General features: G+C 36.1%; 1 protein-coding gene across 9 annotated transcripts in view; it reads left to right on the top strand.

The window, feature by feature from the left end:
* Positions 1-22,022, top strand: part of EPB41L5 (erythrocyte membrane protein band 4.1 like 5) — a 139,098-nt gene that overhangs the window by 35,342 nt on the left and 81,734 nt on the right. For all 9 annotated transcript variants that reach the window (XR_013447081.1, XM_078070666.1, XM_036079631.2 and 6 more), the window contains 8 exons: positions 7,667-7,709; positions 8,726-8,804; positions 9,817-9,861; positions 10,041-10,093; positions 13,632-13,752; positions 13,885-13,972; positions 14,942-15,030; positions 18,129-18,198. Coding sequence is in view for 8 of the 9 variants with exons in the window: in XM_078070666.1 (XP_077926792.1) it covers positions 7,667-7,709; positions 8,726-8,804; positions 9,817-9,861; positions 10,041-10,093; positions 13,632-13,752; positions 13,885-13,972; positions 14,942-15,030; positions 18,129-18,198 (588 nt within the window). In the remaining variant the exon portion in view is untranslated. The remainder of the gene's footprint in view (positions 1-7,666; positions 7,710-8,725; positions 8,805-9,816; positions 9,862-10,040; positions 10,094-13,631; positions 13,753-13,884; positions 13,973-14,941; positions 15,031-18,128; positions 18,199-22,022) is intronic.

Here is a 22,022-nt window from a genome sequence, read left to right as displayed (position 1 = left end):
AAACCACATATCTGACCAGGAACTCAATCTAGCATATATAAAGAACTCCTAAACTCAACAGTTAGAAAACAGAAGACATGAAGAGTCATTCACCAAAGAGAATATACAGATGGTAGACCAATACATGAAAAGATGTTAGCCATCACTAGGTATCAGGGAAATGCAGATTAAGACCTTGATGAGATGTCATCATCATACATGTGTTAGAATAGCTAAAATAAAAAATAGTGACAACTCCAAATGCTACTGAGGATGTGGAGAAACTGGATCTCTCATATATTGGTATTTGGAATATAAAAATGTTACAACCACTGTGGAAAATAATCTGGCAATTTCCTAAAATGCTAAACATACATTTACCATATAATTCAGCATTTATATGCATGGCCATTTATCCCAGAGAAGTGAAGACTTATTTCCTCACAAAAACCTGTGCATGATTATTTGTAGCAACTATATTTGTAACAGCAAAAAAAAACTTGAAAAAGCCAAAAGGTCCTGTAGTTGTTTGATGATTAAATCAACTGCGAACACTGTTCAACAATAGAAAAGAAATATCTATTGATTCTATGAATACTCAAAACAACTTGGATGGATTTCAAGGGCGTTATGATGAGTGAAAAAAGCCAATCTCAAAAGATCACATACTTTATAATTCCACTTATATAACATTCTTGAAAAGACAAAATTGTGGAGATCACATTAATGGTTGCCAAGGTTTAAGGAAATTAGAGGTGGGGGGGCAAGTGTATATTACTATATTACATTTACTATCAAGGAGTGATGTGAGCATTTTTTTGTTGTTGTTAATAGAATATTTCTTTATAGTGATAGTGGTGTTAGTTACAGACATCCAAACTTGTAGTAAAATGGTATATAACATTGCACCAAGGTCAGTTTCCTGATTTTAGTATTATACTATAGTAATGTTAGATGTAAGCATTGGGGGAAGGTGGGGATGGGTACACAGGACCTCTCACTATTATCATTGTAACTTCCTGTGAATATTTCATAATAAATTTTTTTAAAGAATAAGAAAAATATAGTCTGGGCCAAACAAAATAAATCTCAGGACCAAGATTTAACCCTCTGGCCTATGTTAGTGACCTCTGTTTGGTGAAGTTTTTCAAGCTTCATATTTAGAGCTTAGAATTTTAACTGGTCCATCAAGGTTTTTGTTTTGTTTAGTTCTTTGCTTATTTTGGGGGGGGGCAAGGACAGAGGGGAGGAGAGAGAATCTTACTTAAGCAGATTCTGTGCTGAGTGCACAGGGCTTGATCTCATGACCCTGAGATCATGACTAGAGCCGAAATCAAGAGTTGGTGCTTAACTGACTGAGCCACCCAGGTGCCCCTGGTCCATTAACTTCTTAGAGAAGAATGAATTATCTAGATTGTAGACACTTCTGTCATGTTTCAGGAAAGGGAAACAAAGATAGCATTTCCCTTTTACTTGGAAAAGAAGGAAAATGAACTTTAACAGGTCAGTAGTAATTTTTTTTTTTTTGCCTTTTTACACTTGATCTTAGCCAAAAGGCTGAGAAGTGATATTTTTTTTTTTTTTTTTGCCTTTTTAAAAGGTTGATTTGATCGCTTGTATTGGTTCTACATATATTGTTTAAGCTTCCCTTGTTCTCTATGTAAAAATCCTAATTGTCAGCACATAGTATTCAGCAGCCTATTAAAAGTGTAAGTAATACATTATGATCAGGTGGAGTTTATTCTCAGAAATGCAGGGATGATTCAGTATCAGTTGATATAATTTGTCATATATGGTTTTTCATGCCATTTGTTTCCTGCCTTTGTTTTAAGAGGATTGTACTTTCTTGCTCAGTTGATATCAGGCTCGGGTGTGACTTGCCTTTGGCAGTGGAATCTGAGTTGTGATGTGTGCCAATTCTGAACAGTTTAACCCTTCATTTACGCTGTTATTGCTTTGGCATACACTTAAGTGAAACTACATTCAAAAAAGATTGAAACTAAAATCTTTACCACAAAGAAAATAAAGTAACTTGATTAGTTGAAGTTGATGGCATTTAAAGACAACACTGAATGGAAATGGAAATGGAGATGTTAGATCCAAAGCTTAGAATCACTTTATTGTCTAGTGGAACACAGAGTAAATGCGTTACAGGTGCACACCTGGCGGCTGCAGCAGTCTGTTCCCTTGATAGCAAATCCGAGTTCACTGAGTTAAGGGAAGGAGGCTATTCTTGTTCCAGTTTTAGAATTCAGCTATTTCAGGTACTGTAGGCATAATGTGTGAGATGTGTTTGTCTTGCTGACCTTCACTTATCTGAGGTTGTGCAGATAATACTTTAGTCTAGAATTCTTATCAAGTGGTGTTTTGGTGGACTGTTAAGCCCCTTCTTTATATCCCCAGAATTCCTTGAATAGACACAATGGACTTTGGCCTGTATGGAATTGACCTTCTTTCTGTCTGTGTAGCTCTATCCAGCTTTAGAAGGCGTACTTTTTTCCATTTCTAGGTGCTGAGTGGACATGTGGTACAACCTGTATAGGTGGCACCTGTAGAGAACAGACCTGGTGATTACTCAGTGGCTCTGCTCTCTTTCTACACAGATACTTGATTATAAACAATAATCAACAACAGCCCTAGATTAATAGAGGAATGATAGAAGCATTTCTATTAAAGACAAGATGATAATTTGTCTATTATTACCAGTGCTATTTAATTTCATAATAGAAGTGCCAGCAAATGCAGTTACAGAAGTTTTATTATAAAGGTTGGAAAGGAGGAGGTAAAATTAACACTGTTGGCAGATGATTAGATTGTACATGAACTAAGAACCTAACACAAACAATAAATTCAATAAAGTAGTGGGGAGTGAAATATATATAGAAATAAATAAAATGGGACACCTGGGTGGCTCAGATGTTAAGCATCTGCCTTCCACTCAGGTCATGATCTCTAGGTCCTGGGATCAAGCCCCGCATCGGGCTCCCAGCTCAGTGGGAAGTCTGCTTCTCCCTCTCCCTCTGCCTCTTCCCCTGCTTGTGTGCTCCGTCTCTCTAATGAATAAATAAAATCTTTATTAAAAAGAAGAAAAGTGTGTGTTAAACATATGTGTAGATTGTAACACACACGGGCACACATATATTTGTTAAATAAGGAGGAGCTGTAAAAAGTGTATTTCCAAAATAGATTACATGCTCTATCTCTGGAGAGTGAATATAAAACCTGCCTCACTTACCTACATTTCCATTATGAATTTGACTTTTAAGAATTTTAAGAGGGCATACTAATAATAGAGAGAAAGGCACAGTGGGAAATATATTTTAATGGCTTATCTAACTCTTCATTTGAAATGTCTTATAACACAGACTGTTAATACCAAGAAAGTAATCACCCAGGAAGAATTTATAATGAATTTAGACTAAATTGAAATGTTTCAGTTAGATTACAGCAATGCACTGTATTGGTTCTCCATTTTTATAGCGTAGATTTTTTTAACATTTTGTTAATTGTTTAAAATTTTGAAATGATCTTTTAATTCAGAGCATAAACCTCTACTCTTCAAAGGAGAAATATTTTTTGCAGATGCAATTGTTTTGAAAGGTGGTTAACATTTCTCTGTTTAGACTCTGCTCTTTGAGCAAAAGTAGTGGGGTATTTCTTTAGTAGAGCTATGTAGGTGGTTAGAAGTCAGGAATCATTTATTTGAAGAGCTGTTTACAGACTGTTTGGCTTAGGGACTGGGATGAGGGTGTGTGTGCATGTTAGTGTTTTGGAAGCTCCCTAGGTGATTGTTTGTTTGATTTAGTTATGTCTGTTGTGATTGTGATTACATACTATTTATAATTTAAGACACACACAGGTAATAATTGTTCTTTCATGCCCAGCTTAATAGGATGGCTTCCCACATCCTTTGATGTCTAAGTTTATCAACCAAACTTTAAAATTAGGAAATTGGGGCGCCTGGAGGGCTCAGTTGTTAAGCATCTGCCTTCGGCTCAGGTCATGATCCCGGGGTCCTGGGATCGAGCCCCACATAAGGCTCCCTGCTCTGCGGGAAGCCTGCTTCTCCCTCTCCCACTCCCCCCTGCTTGTGTTCCCTCTCTCACTGTCTCTCTGTCAAATGAATAAATAAAATCTTTAAAAAACTCGTTTTAAGGTATGATGGGGAAAGAAGACTGTATTAGTTTTGCTCTAAGCATGCAAGAATCTATATCTGCATGCTCTCACCTTTATCTTCTACTGTAATTTAAATTCAACTCCTAAAGACCCTTACTGAAGGAAAATCCTATCAGTGCCTGTCTCTGAGTTCTGAATTTTCCAGTCCCTGGGCTTGGAATGTGGAGGAGATGAAAGAAAACAGACTTGAGAATATGCAAACATGAACTCAGACCTTCCCCAGAAGAACGTCACCCAGAACTCCCCAGCTCCTAAATTTCACTTTAAAATGTGCTTGATGCATTATCTGAGTTTGGGTCATCTTAAGGGAGTGCAGATATTAGAAGCTGTTATTATATGCAGGTAAAGAAGAGACTAAAATGCCTGCTTGGAAGAAAACCCTGATTCCGGGGATGGTTTTATGTTTAATGTGCTTCTTAGAGTAGTAGGGTACAAATTAAAGATTAAAGGTGTATTTTTGAGACTAGCTCTTACATGTTCTTAAACAGGAAGAAATTTAGTTATAACTGTCTAAGAAAGACTATGGAGTGTTTTTGAAATAGCACGTGGTCTTACATTAATGTTTCCTTCTTTATATTCCTCAAAGCTTATTCTGTCAAAATTCATAGTTAGCCTGTTGATGTTCAGTCCATTGTTAATGTTCTCTAAGTTCTACCAACATATATACAGTTTTTTTTCCTCCTTCCCTGTTTGAAGAAACTCTTGGAGGAGTCAGAAACCAGTAACATCTTGTTGGAGGGTGGATGTGGTGATAGAAATTGGGTATATGGAGGGGTGGCCTATTGCAGGGAGTAGAGGGACTGCTGACCATATACCTTTTCATACTACCCCAAAATTAAACCATATAAATATATTATTTATATAAAATACTAAAGTAAGGGGGTCTGTATTTTAAATAATATGTGCTCATTGTAGAGTAAGTTGAAAATAGAGGAAAGCACAAAGAAGAAAAACTATCACCAGCAGTATCCACCCCCTAGAGATAACATCTGTTACTGTTTTGTTATAGATTATCTCAGTCCAAAAGAAAAAAGCATGTTTTTATTATAAACTTGTACATTTTGGCAAAACAATTATATTTTGTAACCTGCCTTTTAAAATTTAACAATATATTGTAAATAGTTTTCCAGATCCTTAAATATTTGCTTTCCTTGTTTTTAATTGCTGCATGGTGTTCTATCATATTGAAATACTTTATTTAACCAGTTCATTCTTGTTGAATATATATATTGTCTTAACTTTCTCTCACATAATTCCATGTAAGTAAATCTGCACACATCCATAATTATTTCTAGGTGTAGACTTGCTGAGTCAAAGACAATTTTTTTTTAAGGCATCGTTAAATTGCCTCCTGATAGAGTTGTACTCATTTGTGCTCATTATGGTGTAGGGGTCTCCCTAACCATAGGCATGTAAGATTGCCCAGGCTACCAGCAGACACCTGTTAATTCATTGCAGTACAGTAAATAAAACCTGAAGATAGAGCAACTTCTGGGATTCATGTTGTGGGTGGAAGACTATCCGGGGTATAAAAACTAATTTTATCTTGTATCCAATATGTGATTGACATCAGGCTATAGTAGGTATTAACATAATTAAGTTTGGGATTTTTGGATATTTAGTTGCTAGCATTGGCCATGATGGATGGACTTTTTGCTGTACTAGGTTGACATCTTTTCTGCTAATAGATTGAATTGTGTTTCTGCTGGCCAGCCTAGTATTCTATTGGAGGGATGTGTAAAACTGAACAGTTTCTAGATTGAAATAGGCTTAAAAGTGGATGTCCAACTGAATTTATTAAAAGATGAGAGATGGCTGGGGCTCCTTCCTGGCTCAGTTGGTAGAGCATGCAACTCTCTCTCTCTCTCTCTCTTTTTTTTTTTAAGATTTTATTTATTATTTGAGAGAGAGAGCCTGAGCAGGGGTGTGGAGGCAGAGGGAGAGGGAGAAGCAGACTCCCTTTTGAACAGGGAGCCCGACTCGGGGCTCAATCCTAGGACCTCGAGATCGTGACCTGAGCCGAAGGCAGACACTTGTCCGACCTAGCCACCCAGGCGCCCCAAGCATGCACCTCTTGATCTCAGGGTTGTGAGTTTGAGCACAACATTGGATGAAGAGATTACTTAAAAATAAAATCTTAAAAAAAAAAAAAAATGAGAAATGGCTAAGTAGCCTACACACACTTGGGATCCAGAGAAAATATTGCATAGTATTTAATTGCCTTTTGAAATATTTACTGAGCATCTTATTTCAACATGAAGAGGTACTTCGCTTGCACACTGGTAGTTCTGTGAATTTCACTTTTGGGTCTTGGAGAATGGAGAGAAGAGGCTAGGCAAATAATTGGCAAGAAAAGCAAACGGTTACAAGGCTATTAACAATGCAGCCTTGTTTACCCACTCTTTGCCTATCTGGATTTCTGAAACTGGATTCTTTAGCTCTGTGAACTAGTTAGCACAAGAACACTCCTTTCGTTTTTAGGGTGCTTGGAATTGTAAGCATGCTGGAGAGAACACAATCATGTATATCTTAGTTGGATGAGTGCATCCTGCCACTGTTAGGACTTGGTGTTGTAAAGGGATTAATAGTGAGAAGTGAGCTGAGAATGGTTTATCTGTGGAAACCTCTGGAATTGCCTCTTAAAGTCTGTTTGTGTTATGGACATTTCATAGTGGGGAGGTTACAGAAATCAAAAGGCTATTAGTTTTGAAACCAGAAGTCTGCTATAGTCACAGTTAACATTTTTTATTTGTAAAGCAAAGGAGCAAAGATTGTTTCATTTAATAGGTAGGGCCTTAGTTATGAGATCTAATTTTATAGTGTAGGCTCTTTCAAAGAGTACTACTTCTGAGTAGTATCTGTTTCGTAAAATTTAAGTGACACTGTTACTTCCTCTCATTTTTGGTTATGATCTCCTAGTAAATCTTACATTTTTATCACAAGAATGAACCAGGCAGTGGAGTATGAGAGTTAATTTTTTGGGGAAATAGGAAAACTAAGGGCAGAATTTAAAATACCATCCTTGTTACTATGAGGGAGCAGAGGAACTGTTTTAAGAAGTCCTTTATCTGAGGGGCACCTGGGTGTCTCAGTTGGTTGAGTGGCCGACTCTTGATTTCAGCTCAGGTCATGATCTCAGTCAGGGTCCTGGGATTAAGCACCATGTAGAGCTCTGTGCTCAACGTGGAGTCTGCTTGTCCCTCTCCCTCTGCTCCTCCCCCCTGCCCCTCCATTCTTGCTTGCTCACTCTCTCTCTCTTAAATCTTAAAAAAAAAAAAAAAAAAAAGAAGTCCTGTATCTGGTTTTGGGTCATTTTTTGCTTGTGTGTCCTAAGTTCGCTGTAGGTGTTGGGGCAGATAATCCTCCCCCCATTTTCATTCTCACTTTTGTTTTTCTCTTATGAGATACTTCCTTGTGGTTATCACTGAAGCATGATGAAAATTAACTGTTATTAATGAAAATGTTGAGTTCTGTCATCTGCTTCACATCTGATTTTTGCTTTTGTTTTCAGCACTGGCTAGATGGTACCAAGAGCATCAAAAAGCAAGTAAAAAGTAAGTGTTGAAAAAATTGTGAACAAAAAGTGAATTTAATTATATGTAATTATGTATTAGAAGCTCTGATTCCTAATAAAGAGATCATATTTCAGATGAATTTCTTAGCATCTCTACTTTCTAAAGATAATTTCGATTTGATACACTGACCCACCCCCTAAGTTAATATAGGGTTAATAGTAATCTAGAGTCTCAAGTGCTTTACAGTTTATTTCCTGGAGAAAGACTTGCAGCTTGCAAAGGAGATTGAGTTCTCATGAGATGCTTAACTTTTAGTAATTTACTTATGTTGGAATTTTCCTATTTGGCATCTGCCCTGCTCTATAAAATATTTTGAGACTTTAAAGATGTAACTTTTAGAAATTAAGAGTAATGAAATGAAACAATTCACATAAAATGTTATTATTCCTAGCAATAGTCAGGGGAAGATACCAATGTCCGGTTTGTAATCCAGTTTGTCACTTTGTCGTAAGAGGTTTCAGAGCGTCTCAACTTTTGTCTTTACAAAATAATGGGACCACTGAGAATTCAGACATTAGTGTGGAGTAGGTGAAATGAATTGGAAAGTGTGTGTGGGGGGGATTTGCCATGAGCAGTTAATAACCTAGGCATTACTCAGTATTCACAAGAAATACAGCTTGCCAGGTTTTTTTTGGGCTGTTAGATTGCACAGTCAAAACTTATATTTGATGCATTTGGCCCAGAACTGTTAGAATTAATCTAGAACTATCTATTCTTGGGAGGACAGCTGATTGTGATAGTACTATAGGATGGTTGGTACATTTAAAAAATCTACTGATTGATTTTTTTGTGTTACGTGTAATTAAAGCCTGGCAGGCTTTAATTAAGCCATACAGTATTTTGGTGTGTGAAATATTGCCACAATAACTTGTTACCTTCTGTCTTCACTTCAGTAGACTTTTTAACAAATTTACTGACTGAAAATTCTTACTCTTAGAATAGTTATATAAAAAGTTAAAGTATTTTGTTTGTTTGTTTTTGTTTTTTAATGACAGTTGGTTCACCCTATTGTCTGCATCTTCGAGTTAAATTTTATTCCTCAGAACCAAATAATCTTCGTGAAGAGCTAACACGGTAAGACCACTCTAGAGTTGTACAGGGTGAAGTTTTGGTCAGCTAGCTAAAGGTGTTGGAAGATTGCCTTTATAATTCTTTCCAGCTTGTAGACCACTAATGAAATGGATCTCTCTTGCCTTTGGTTAAGACCTCAGACAATAGAATTTCATTTTGGGACAGTGTTTTTAAGTGTAGGATTTTTTTTTTCCTTTATCAATTTTCCAAAAAAAGAGTTGGTTCCCTAGCATCCTCTAAAGGTAACTAGTTGAGTTCTTTTTTTTAAGTGTCATTATCAACTCATGGATTTTCAACAGGACTGGTATGTTTGACTATATTGCCGTATTATATTTATTGATGTTTATTGATGTTCAAAATGATCTATCTTTGGCCACTGGGAGTTTATTCAAGTTGGCTCCTGACTTTACCTATTGAAATGCCATTGATGAAAAATATTAGATCCTGATTTGGTTTGAATAGTTTTAAACAAACTTTAAGTAGGTTATATACAATTATTTTTATTTTGTCCTGCCTCCTTCATGTTTTTTCACTGACTCTATGTGGTAAATCCATGATTCACTCACACATACTGTTTATTAAGTAAAAACTGAGTTGCCAAGTCCCTTTAGAAGGGTTTCCTCTTGAATATTCTGCCAGTGAGATTATAGCTAATCTCCATTGTAACACACATGCCTGTATCCTTTCACATACGAGGTGACTTGTGTTGTGAGAGTAATGTTAAATTAGATCACAGAGCTTATTCTCAATAATTTGCTTAAAACCTTTAATCTTAAGGTGGTTGTACTTGTACTCTGTGGCCTTCTATTCCTTGCTGTTATGGACATCCTCCTGATGTTTATTGCCCCCTTTTTTTGTTTTTTTTTGTTTTTTTTTCATATTTTTTTCTATTATAGATTCCATTGCAGGTAAAATTCTGTAATTAAGAATGTTTCTTCTCAAATTAGAACGGTAGGATTATTTTTCAAAGTAAATTGTTCTGTTTAGTTAAATGTGTGCTTTTTATTTTTCTTAGGTATTTATTTGTTCTTCAGTTAAAACAGGATATTCTCAGTGGAAAGTGAGTATTAGTTATTTAAGGTAAACCACATTTTAAGTAACTGAAAATGATTTTGAAAAATAAATTCATAGTTAATTATGAAAAAGAAATGGTCAACATAAAGTATGTATTATTTCCACTTATCTTAAAATGAAGCTTGTGAAGTTGACTTGTCTAACAAATTTGTGTTTTGGTCTCAGATTAGAGTGTCCCTTTGATACAGCAGTTCAGTTGGCAGCTTATAATCTGCAAGGTAAGCAGTTCTTGTGTTGGCTGTTAAGAATAATTTTTTTTTTTTTTTAAGATTTTATTTATTTATTTGACAGAGAGAGACACAGCGAGAGAGGGAACACAAGCAGGGGGAGTGGGAGAGGGAGAAGCAGGCTTCCCACAGAGTGGGGAGCCTGACGCGGGGCTCGATCCCAGGACCCTGGGATCGTGACCTGAGCCGAAGGCAGACGCTTAACGACTGAGCCACCCAGGCACCCCAAAGCATAATTCTTTTTTGTATATTTTTAGTTAAGAATTTCAAAAGATTCAAAGTGATGTGCCAAGAAAAGTAACACTGCTGTTGTTGTGTGAACTTGTATCAATATCCAACCCTATTACTTTCACTTGTTTTAGAACATTGCCTTCTTTTTCTTCCCTTTCATTTTATTTGCTCCCTTTCCATCTGTACCTTGTTTTCAAACAAAAATTGCTGTTGACTTGATAATTCAATAAGTATAACGGGACCTTCCGCTACTCTTTTTCCTTGAAAAGAATGCAGGGATATAGGAGTGAATTTTTGCAATAGTCACATGTTTTGCTTTTTTTAGTTTTATGTTCCAAAGTTCCTGATGGTTATTTTAACAATAAAAAAAGTATTTTCCAATAAATGAGATTAATGAAAAACTCACTGTTTTGTACCTTGTTATACTGACCAAATACTGTTAAGCTTAGGTAATTTTTTTCCTGAAAAATTAACATTTTGAGAAAACTATAATTTTGGTCCTCATTCACAAAACAAATATTCTATTGGAATATTTGTATATACTCGAATACAAATAAAATTAATGATTATGAAGGCATTTATACTTTTTTGGTGATTACATATTTATCCCTAATCCCTCTAGGATCAGTAGTATTTATTTGAATATGTATGGATAATAAGACTAAATTTTTATGTTTTTATGGTAAACCTAATATTTTCGCTTATTTCATGTTTTCACTGTTTTAAGAAAGCATATTTTCCTGTTGATAGAGGGATTAGTGACCAGAAGAAATTTCTGTACTTCAAAAATTTGTCAGTGGTGTAAATTATCTATCTGCTTCCGTCTACTATCCTAGTCTGTCTACAAATTAGAATTTGTTTTCTCATCTGCAAAAAGTCAGATACTAGCTTGGAAATGCTATGCCTTTAGCAGCATTTTTTCTTGAAAGCACACTTTTTACATTTTATTACTTCCGATATGAGGTTGATAATTCTAAAACTTTCATCTACTGAAAAGCTGTCTTTGTCAATGTGTGTGTTCTGCCAGTTACGGCCTCACATGTTCTTTCTGGGTCTTAACTGTGTGTCATGATAGCCAAGGTATGTGCTTCCTGAAAATGTGATTTTCTACATTTTTGTGTATTTAACAAAACACTATTCAAAGTAGTGCTTACTACTTATTGATTCATGCATTGTGACTCTATTTTGTTATCTCTTAACTCTACTTATCACATTTTTTTCCTAAGTAAAAGCTCTTTCCTACTTTCTCTTTCATCCACAGCACCATTATCTACATGATTCCTTCACACTTCGTCATATCTTGTGCATCTCTGTCCTGTGTCTCATAGTTTGCCAAATCCTGTCTTAAGGTCCTTAAGAATAAATTTGCTGAAGTACTACTCCCATCTTCATAAAATGAGTTCTTTGTTTCTCATTTATGATTTTATATTTTATCAGAATAATTTTTGTTATTAACTTTTTCTCATACTTTCATTTTTTCCTTGCCATTTTAGTATATATCCTGAACAACATTAGGTAGCAGATTTGGTTTGGTGCTTCTTTTTTTTTTTTAAAGATTTTATTTATTTATTTGACAGAGAGAGACACAGCGAGAGAGGGAACACAAGCAGGGGGAATGGGAGAGGGAGAAGCAGGCTTCCTGCAGAGCAGGGAGCCCGATGTGGGGCTCAATCCCAGGACCCTGGGATCATGACCTGAGCCGAAGGCAGATGCTTAACGACTGAGCCACCCAGGCGCCTCTGGTTTGGTGCTTCTTAAAAAACATTATGGTCCAGACAAAAGAGCTATTTCTTCAGTAATAAAGTGGGCATGATAATAAATATTTTGCAAGGTTGTTGAGAAAATAGATGACAATATATCTGTAATAGGTCTAATGTGTAGAGTCATTGTTCAATAAATGAGTTACCATTTTTATTACTATCTCAAGATCTATTTATTTCTTCCTACACAGCCGGATTTTTTTTTATAAAAGTGGAAATATTTTAATTTTTAAATATGAGTAAAATAATTCTTTTAAAGGAAAAATGTCTAAAGTATAGAAAATTAGAATTACGTACCCTGCTTCCCCAAACCCACAGTTCAGAGGTGACCACAGGTGGGTACATAAATGTTTGTGCATTATCCACGTTTTTTCCTACTGCCTCCCCTCCCCAGATATTTTTTACTAATTTTTCTTGCAGTTTTTTTTAATTTTTAAATTTTTTAAAAAAGATTTTATTTGTGAGAGAGAGAGAGAGAGAGAGTATGAGCCGGGGGGAGGGGCAGATGGAGAGGGAGAAGCAGACTCCCTGCTGAGCAGGGAGCCTAATGCGGGACTAGATCCCAGGACCCTGGGGTCATGACCTGAACCGAAGGCAGACACTTAACCTACTGAGCCACCCAGATGCCCCTCTTTCAGTTATTTCTTTAGGATTAACAATTTACAATTCCAGGAGGACGAGACTGTATCTTTTTTTTTTTTAAGATTTTATTTATTTATTTATTTGAGAGAGGGGGAAAAAGAGTGCAAATAGGGGGAAGAGCAGAGGGAGAGGAACAAGCAGACTCCGTGCTGAGCATGGAGCCCGACCCGGGGCTGGATCCCATGACCCTGAGATCATGATCTGAGCTGAAATCAAGAGTTGGATGCTTAACCAATTGAGCCCTCCAGGCACTCCAAGACTGTATCTGTTAGTGGTGTATGATGTCATGTTCTCTGCACATTAGATTTTTTTTTTTTAAGAGAGAGCGTGTGCACAAGCTGGGGGTGGGAAGGGGGAGAGAGAGAGAGAGAATCTTAAGCAGGCTTATACCCAGTGCGGAGCCTGACATGGGTCTCAAGTCTCATGACCCTGAGATCATGACCTGAGCCGAAATCAAGAGTCTGATGCTAAACCAACTGAGCCACCCAGGTGCCCCTCTGCATATTAGATTTTTAATGGATGCCTGCTAATTGTTTTTTTAAAGGTTGCTAAATATTTTTGTCTATTTATTATAAGGCCAAAAGGTATTTCTCTAAGGAAGTCTAGAAAGTTTTCAAAAGCTAAGCATTATAAGGTATGAAATAAATTAACAGAAACACATTTGTTTGAAAATATACCACCAACCACAAATATGTGATTGTGTGTATAGACGTTGACAGTTTGTTAGTCTGAGCTAGATTTATTTTGGGGAATGATCTGGGTGTTATGACTTACTGCTAGTTTAAGAAAAGAATCTAATCTTAGCGATTTTTATTAATAAAATGAGTTTTGAAGAAAGATTCAGCAGGAAATAAACTTATTAACAAAATTTAACTTTGTGAAACTTATGTTTATAGCTGAACTTGGTGACTATGATCTTGCTGAGCATAGTCCTGAACTTGTATCTGAGTTCAGGTTCGTGCCGATTCAGACTGAAGAGATGGAGCTGGCTATTTTTGAGAAATGGAAGGAATACAGGTACTTGACATTTGATCACACTTTTCTTTAACATGGCCGCAATGATTTTATATTTGTTTTCTTCTATTTCTGTTATAAATAAAAAATTTATGTTTATTATTATTTTAAACATTATTAATTTTTAAATTTCAGAGGTCAAACACCAGCACAAGCTGAAACCAATTACCTGAATAAAGCCAAATGGTTAGAAATGTATGGGGTTGATATGCATGTGGTCAAGGTAAGTACTGTGTTGTGATGCTTTTTAAAAAGTTTATTCCTTCAAGATTCAAGGTAACTATGGCATTTTTCTATGAGGGAATGCACGGAGATGGCATAGTATAGCACTGGGTACTTTGGATGTGTTATAAACGTTGAGATTAAATATGAGAATCTCACATAAAGTTTCATTGTAAGAAAGAAGAGAAACAACCAAAATCTCCAAAAAGGTCTATCTGTGCTTTTAAGGTGTTATTATTATATTTTTTAGATTTTTAAACCACTTTTTATTCTTTCACCTCATATTCATACCATGTTGTATCACTTAAGCTGAGTAGACTTTTTTTTTTTTTTAAAGATTTTATTTATTTGACAGAGACACAGTGAGAGAGGGAACACGAGCAGGGGGAGTGGGAGAGGGAGAAGCAGGCTTCCCGCTGAGCAGGGAGTCCGACGTGGGGCTCAGTCCCAGGACCCTGAGATCATGACCTGAGCCGAAGGCAGATGCTTAACGACTGAGCCACCCAGGCGCCTCTGAGTAGACTGTTTAAAAATTAAAATAATTTAGGAAGCAAAGTAGAAAATATATAGTTGAGAGGACTTTGATAAGTATGTTATACAGCTTGTATGGTTATTTAAGTTACTAAAATTAAGACTAAATTTTCCAGAAAGGCAGTTTTTTAAAAATTTTGTAATTTAAATGGTAAATAGAATACAGACAGAATCTGCAAAGAACTTTCTTTGTAGTGGAAGTATACCACAGTGTATTTTCAGTGATGACATACTTTAAGACTGTGGTGTTAGAGTAAAGTAAATGTATGCATGAATTTCCCTGAGAATGTTAATTTGGGTGTTCTGATTGTTGAAAACACTTTGCATATTGATATTAGCCTGTATATAGTTAATATAATTCAGTGTGAAAATAAACTGTTTGTGAACATGTGAAGTCTGTCTTATGCAAATCTAACACATTTTGTTCTCCTTAAATTAGGCTAGAGATGGGAATGACTATAGCTTGGGACTGACTCCAACAGGAGTCCTTGTTTTCGAAGGAGAGACCAAAATTGGCTTATTTTTTTGGTAAGCAGAGTTAATGTTACAGATACTTATTGTTTTGTTTTTTTAATGAGTAAAAAACATCTCTGTCAAGTTAGTACATAAAATTGAGTTTGAAAATAAAATTCTGAAAAGATTGTAAATGAAAAGCAATATTCTCCCATCATGCTCCTTACCCATCTTTAGTCCCACCCCCCAGAAGTAAATTTTAAACTCTTCCATCCATTTTTCCATTTGTTTCAGGGTATGTCAGAATACATCTCTTGATATATTTTATATTTCTACATGTTTTAAGTGTTCATGAGGACACTCTGCTGTTATGTAGTTACATCACTGTTTTTAGTACTTCTTATTCCACAGGCAGTTTCATTACTCTCTACTCCTTGGTGTGTAAAAGGAGGATATTTACCCCTCCCTTTAAGCTGTGCTTCTCTTTTTAGGTCCCAACTTCTATCATTCATATTTTTAAATTATATTTGCATTTTATGTCGAGGATAGATTTTTTTTAAGATTTTTTTTAGAGATTTATTTATTTGACAGAGATCACAAGTAGGCAGAGAGGCAGGCAGAGGGAGAGGTAGAAGCAGGCTCCCTGCTGAGCAGAGAGCCCGATGCGGGGCTCCATCCCAGGACCCTGAGATCATGACCTGAGCCATAGGCAGACGCTCAACTGACTGAGCCACCCAGGTGCCCCTCGAGGATAGATTTTATTTGGATTTTGTAACCATAGTTAAGTTCTTCACGTCTCGCCTGGTTTGTTCTAAGAATTGAAATCAGGAAATAGTGTTCATATTGTTATTCCTGTGTTAGAATTGGTGTAGAGCTTCGTAGTGTACCAGTGTTACATAGAGGAGCTGAAGATGGGTCCCTGTGTTGTTTACTTCTTCACAGCATGCCAGGATTGTTAGCTCAAAGCCCACCAGCACGAAAACTCAAATTCCTATACACCTAATTACTTTGCATATAGCCCAATAGGTATATTTTTAATGACTTAGAGCCTGCCTGCTTTGCATGTCCCACTGTAAGCTGTACCTGACGTCAGCTAGTCTTAGATAAGACAAATCCTGTAGCTCTGAAAGACCTCAAACCACTACTGCCGTTCAGAGTTCTCTGACCCAGACACTCCCGGCTTGCTGCTGAATGCCATTGAGTAGACATCTAAGCCTCATCTCTGATTCCCCTCTCCTACAAGTTCCCTTGCCTTCTTCCCCTTATTTGGTGGTAACTTTGTGCAGCCACCTCTGGAAGGTCTCCTGTTGTCACTTACCTTCTCATGCATCCCTGTTCAAACACCTTAGTAAAGTTTATTGTACAATACTGCTGTCTCATGATCCTGTCTTTCTTTTGATCAGTCCAGAAATCCTTGAACTCACAACTGGGATTACATTTATTTTTTCCTGTGTAGGTTTTTGTTTTTCCCAAAGTTCTTGGCTCCCCCACCCCCCGCCAAGCCACCACTCTCGCATACCCCACACAACCCTTTGAATTACCTGCCTTTGTCTTATCCTTAAGTTCTTTCAAATCCTCAGGATTGCATTGAATGATTCTTCTGTTCCAGTTGGAACTGTCTGCTCTTCAGGCTACTCTGCAGCTTTTATCTGTTTCCTCAGCTAGGATCCTTTGTGTCTTCTTCCCATGTTTTCCTTCCTTTCCTTTTGTTTATTCCAATCTGTATCCTTAAGTACCTGCCTAAGAAAAGAGGGGTGTAGGAGGTAAATTGTTTGAATCCTTGGATACCTTAAAATGGTTTTTTCTTCTCTTATGCTTTCTTGATAATTGGGCTGAGAATAGAATTTTGGGTTGAAGATTATTTTCCCTCAAAAAGTTGAAGATAATATTTCATTTATTTTTGAAAACAGGTGTCTCTGCTAGGGACTTTCTGAGAGACTTCAGTGGAACACCTTCATAATTGTCCCTCGATAGGTGAAGGAGCTCTGGGCTATTTATTTACCCAGTCCTTGAGTGTTAATTCTCTGACACTTCTAGCTTGCCCTGTGGGCAGATGGAACACACTTCATGGCCAGAGAATGCTGTAGGCGGTGAGATAAAGAAAGCATCTTTTGTACCACCTCTTTTAAGGTTGTTGTGAGAATCTTTTGAATTAATACATGTAAAACACTTACAGGAGTACCTGACACTTCATAGGCATTATGTAAGTATTTGTTACACTTAAATAAGTGCTAGCTCTTCCCCTCCTCCTCTACCGTTATACTTAACTTATTGTTTTAGTACAACTCTTGTAAACAAGTTATGTCTTACAATTATATACATATATATAATTTTTAAAGACTTTATTTGACAAAGAGAGACACAGCGAGAGAGGGAACGCAAGCAGGAGAGTGGGAGAGGGAGAAGCAGGCCTCCCGCAGAGCAGGTAGCCCAATGTGGGGCTCGATCCCAGGACCCTGGGATCATGACCTGAGCTGAAGGCAGACGCCCAATGACTGAGCCACCCAGGTGCCCCTACAATTATATCTTTTATATAGATTATATTTGAAAATTAGAATGAGAGTTGTGTTGTTTTGACATTCACAGTTCATAAAAGTACAGAGTTCACATGTGGTAGGTTGTTGAGGATTTCAGTACAGGTGGGAGATAGAGTTGGAAAAGGGACTATAAAGTGAGGTTTAAAATTTTTTTTTTTTATATAAGATTATAGATGTACTTCTCAAACCAAAATTGATACAGAAAATAGAGTTGAAGGCCCTAATCAAGAATTTGTTTTCCTTTATGCCTTTTAACAAAGCTTTATAGTCTTTTCTATATCTAGTTCTTATGCTCGTGCTTTACACTAGGCCTTGAGAATCTCTTGTACCATAGCTGGCAGCCTATAAAATATATGTATGGATTTCCTCATTTTCTTTTTTTCTTAACATTTTTAATGTCTGATATATGTGCAGCATTGGTTTTATTAGAGATACTGCTTTTGAAATGTTTTTTTCTGTTATCCTAAATATTTTTTAGATTAGAGGCTTTGTTGGTGGTACAGGTTATGTCTATCCTCTTACCAGTTTTCATTTCAGCAGTTAGATGGTTAATATGCTAGAAGTAACAACAAACATTTTCTTTTAATTTAGAGGACATTTACTTGAAATCTGGCTTTTATTCTGATATTGTTATAGGCCCAAGATAACCAGATTGGATTTTAAGAAGAATAAATTAACCCTGGTGGTTGTAGAAGATGATGATCAGGTAGGAACTTTGCATTACTTTTTTTTTTTTTTTAGATTTTTATTTATTTGAGAGAGACAAAGATGCATTACTTTTTAAACAATGACGATGTTATGTGGTAACTCAAGTCTAATAATCTTTAGTAAAGCCTTCTAAATTAAGGATTACTTTTTTGTTGTTGTTAACTCTAGCTCCTAATTGATACCCACAACATGGATGTATCTCAAATGCATTATGCTAGGTGAAAGAAGCCAGACTCAGAAGATAATGACTTGTATGGTTTCATTTATATGACGATCTGGGAAGGGCAGACCTGTAGTAATAGAACAAATCACTGATTGTTTGGGATTAGGGAGAATGGGGAGGCCTGCCTACAAAGGAACAGCATAGAGAATTTGGAGGCATGAGAGAGCTATTCTGTAACCTGATTTTGGTGGTAGTTGCTAGACTCCATGCATTTGTCAGAACTCGCAGAATTATGAATAAATAAAAGTAACTTTATTGCATGCAAAGAAATAAATTGAAAAACATATATTCATGTAGATGGATATAGGTAAAAGCAAGTTGGGCAAATGTCAAAAAGACTTGGATGCACATGGTGTGTGAGAAGGACTACTTAACAGAGAACCTAAAAGAAGATTCTGAAAATTAAAACAGTAATTTTGCAAGTTTCAAGTTTTATTACCAAGATATATGCAAAGGATTGCCCTGTCACACAGCTTAGAAGGAAATCAAAGAGGCAATAGAGCATTTTAAAAGGAAATCTATTGATGGTACAGAGGATGATCATTATATTATCAACAAATGAATTGACAATGACTCAGAAGAGGCAGATTTCGCATCTCTAAAAACTTATTTTACAGATATTTTCCTTTTTATGTAAGCATTGTGTGATTCAGTGATATTTGTCTCTAAACCTAAGGCAGTCCTCAAGAAGAATAAAATATAATTCTATGTGATAAGGAAATATGGTCATAATTTAGTTGGTGACGCTTGTTCTCATTTGGGCCATAAGATAATTGTGCATCTTACAATCAGTGGCATTTTAGATTTGATCTTAGATAGTATTAGCCTTTTGGATCTCTTTTTGAAGGTATTTTATACACACATACACACACGCACGCAAATGTGTATATCAATTCTTTTTTATAGAGAAGTTACTATGCCTTTAGACTGTTCTGTACTAATTCTTTTTAAACTTCACATTATAACTTCTGGAATCTTTTCCATATGACTATATAGAATGCTGCCTTTTTTTTTTTTTTTTTAAGATTTTATTTATTTGACAGACAGAGAGGGAACACGAGCACGGGGATGTGGGAGAGGGAGAAGCAGGCTTCCCGCTGAGCAGGAAGCCCGATGTGGGACTCGATCCCAGGATCCTGGGATCATGACCTGAGCCGAAGGCAGACGCTTAACGACTGAGCCACCCAGGCGCCCTAGAATGCTTCTTTGTTCTTGTTTAAAAAACAAACTAAACTGCAGTTTCTACTGTATGGATGTACCCTAATTTATTTAATAAATTCTCAGTTAACATTCACTACATATGCATGAATTTGTACATTGGCAAGTATCTGTAGGATAATTTTCTGGAGGTGGATTTGCTGGTTCAAATGTGCATTTGTCCTGGGTACAGAGATCCTATCAAAGAGGAAACCTCTTTCCTCAGAGTAAGTTGTCACATTTTTATCTGGAAGGTGAAGAATGGAATTTCATTGTAGGTTTGATTTTTATTGCGTTATTATGAGTGATATTGAACAACTTTTCATACATTTGAGTTCTTTGTATTTCCTTTTCTCCAAACTCTCTATTCATACATATCCTTTGCACATTTTGTCATTTGGCCTTTTTCTTACTGGTTTTACCCTTTGTCATAGAAACTGTAAATATTTTATCTAATAGTTGTTTGTCTTTTAACATTACTTATTATGATTTTTGCCATGTACTTAAAAAACATTTATTATTTATTTTAAAGATTTTATTTATTTATTTGACAGAGACATAGCGAGAGGGAACACAAGCAGGGGGAGTGGGAGAGGGAGAAGCAGGCTTCCCACTGAGCCGGGAGCCCTATGTGGGGCTCGATCCCAGGACCCTGGGATCATGACCTGAGCCAAAGGCAGAGCCTTAATGACTGAGCCACCCAGGCACCCCAAAAAAATTTTAAATAGGCAAATTTATTAATCTTTCAAGGCAATCTTTCAAGGATTTTTCCTGCTTTGAGGTTATACGCTTTCCCATGTTTTTTTTCTGTGTGTATTTTTTGTTGGTAAGTTTTATTGAAGTGTAACATACATTCAGGTAAGTGCAAAAACAAGTGTGCAGCTTGTTGGATTTTCACAAACACCTATATGACCAGCACCCAGATGGAGAAAAAAATAGAACACTGGCAGAACGATATGCTCTCTTTTGTGCCTCCCACCAGGTACAGGCCTCCAAGGGTAACAACTGTTCTCCTGACTTTAACACCATACATTGGTTTTTGTTTATATTTTGAACTTTATCTAAATGAAACCTGACTGTTCTCTTTGTGTCTGACTTATGTATTTAAACAATGCATTTGTGAGCCGCAGCCCTCTTGTAGCAGGTTGCTATAATTGGCTCATTCTTACTGTTATATAGTATTCCATTTTATGTATAGACCACACTTATTTATCCATCCTGCTGTTGATGGACATTTGAGTTGTTAGTTTTCGTCACTTAGGAGTGCTGCTAAGACTAGGATATGCATGTGTTTGGCTTTTGTGGATACTACCAAACTGTTTTCAAAGTGTTTATACAAGTTTACATTCTCACCTGCAGTATAAGAGAGTTCCATTTGTTCTTTTTTTTGCTAATGTTTGATATTCTCTTTTTTCATGTTAGCCATTCTGGTGGTAGAATGATTTTCTGGTTTTCATGTGCATTCCCCTGATGATTATTTGTTCAGCACTTATTTATATATTTATTGAATATTTGGGTATTCTCTTTTATGCTTGTTCAAGTCTTTTGCTCATTTTTCTGTTGGGTCATGTGCTTTTTTCCTCCTTGAAGTTCTTTATATATTCTGAACATCAGTTCTTTGCAGATATATGTGTTGTAAGTAGCTTCTCCTCGGCTTGCCTTTTGACTCCCTTAATAGTATGTTTTGGGTAGAGCATCTTAATTTTAAAGTAATAGAATTCATAAATTTTTTCCATTGTGGTCGGTACTTTCTGAGTCTTAAAATTTAAGAATCTTTGCCTATATCAGAGTCATGAGGAAACTACATATAGAGTTTATGTAATATTTTAAAATGACAGAATAGTTTAACTTATATTGAAAGTATACTGGAAAGTACAAAAAAAATCATAAATGTAATATCCATGTCACTCATCTAGATTAACACTTTCGTCATTGCTGCTTCAGACTTATCTCTTAGAAATAGGTAAATTAATAACAGTTTATTCAGTACAGCTGAGGTCTAACCCTCTAGTTTGTCCCTTTCTTTCCTGTAGCTGACCATCATTCTTGGAGGGTATCATTCTCATACTTTCTTTTTCCAAATATAAATACATCATAATACATGGTGGAATTGTTTTCAAAATTTACATAAATCATATATATATATATATTTTTTTTATTTTTGCAGTTTCCTTATTTCACCTAAACAGGTGTAGCCATGTAGACCAGTTCATTCATTTTAACTTACATATTCTGTAATATGAATAAACAATAGTACATTCATCTTTTATTCATTTATCTTTTTGTATAGTTTTCTTTTATTTTTTTTCTTTTTTTTTTTTTTTATTAAATTTTATTTATTTATTTGACAGAGAGAGAGCACAAGTAGGCAGAGCAGGCAGGCAGAGGAAGAGGGAGAAGCA

Source organism: Halichoerus grypus, chromosome 4 (genome assembly GCF_964656455.1).
Source record: "Halichoerus grypus chromosome 4, mHalGry1.hap1.1, whole genome shotgun sequence".
NCBI lineage: Eukaryota > Metazoa > Chordata > Mammalia > Carnivora > Phocidae > Halichoerus > Halichoerus grypus.
The sequence above is the reverse complement of the archived record's forward strand: the minus strand, read 5'-3'. Positions and strand labels throughout refer to the sequence as shown.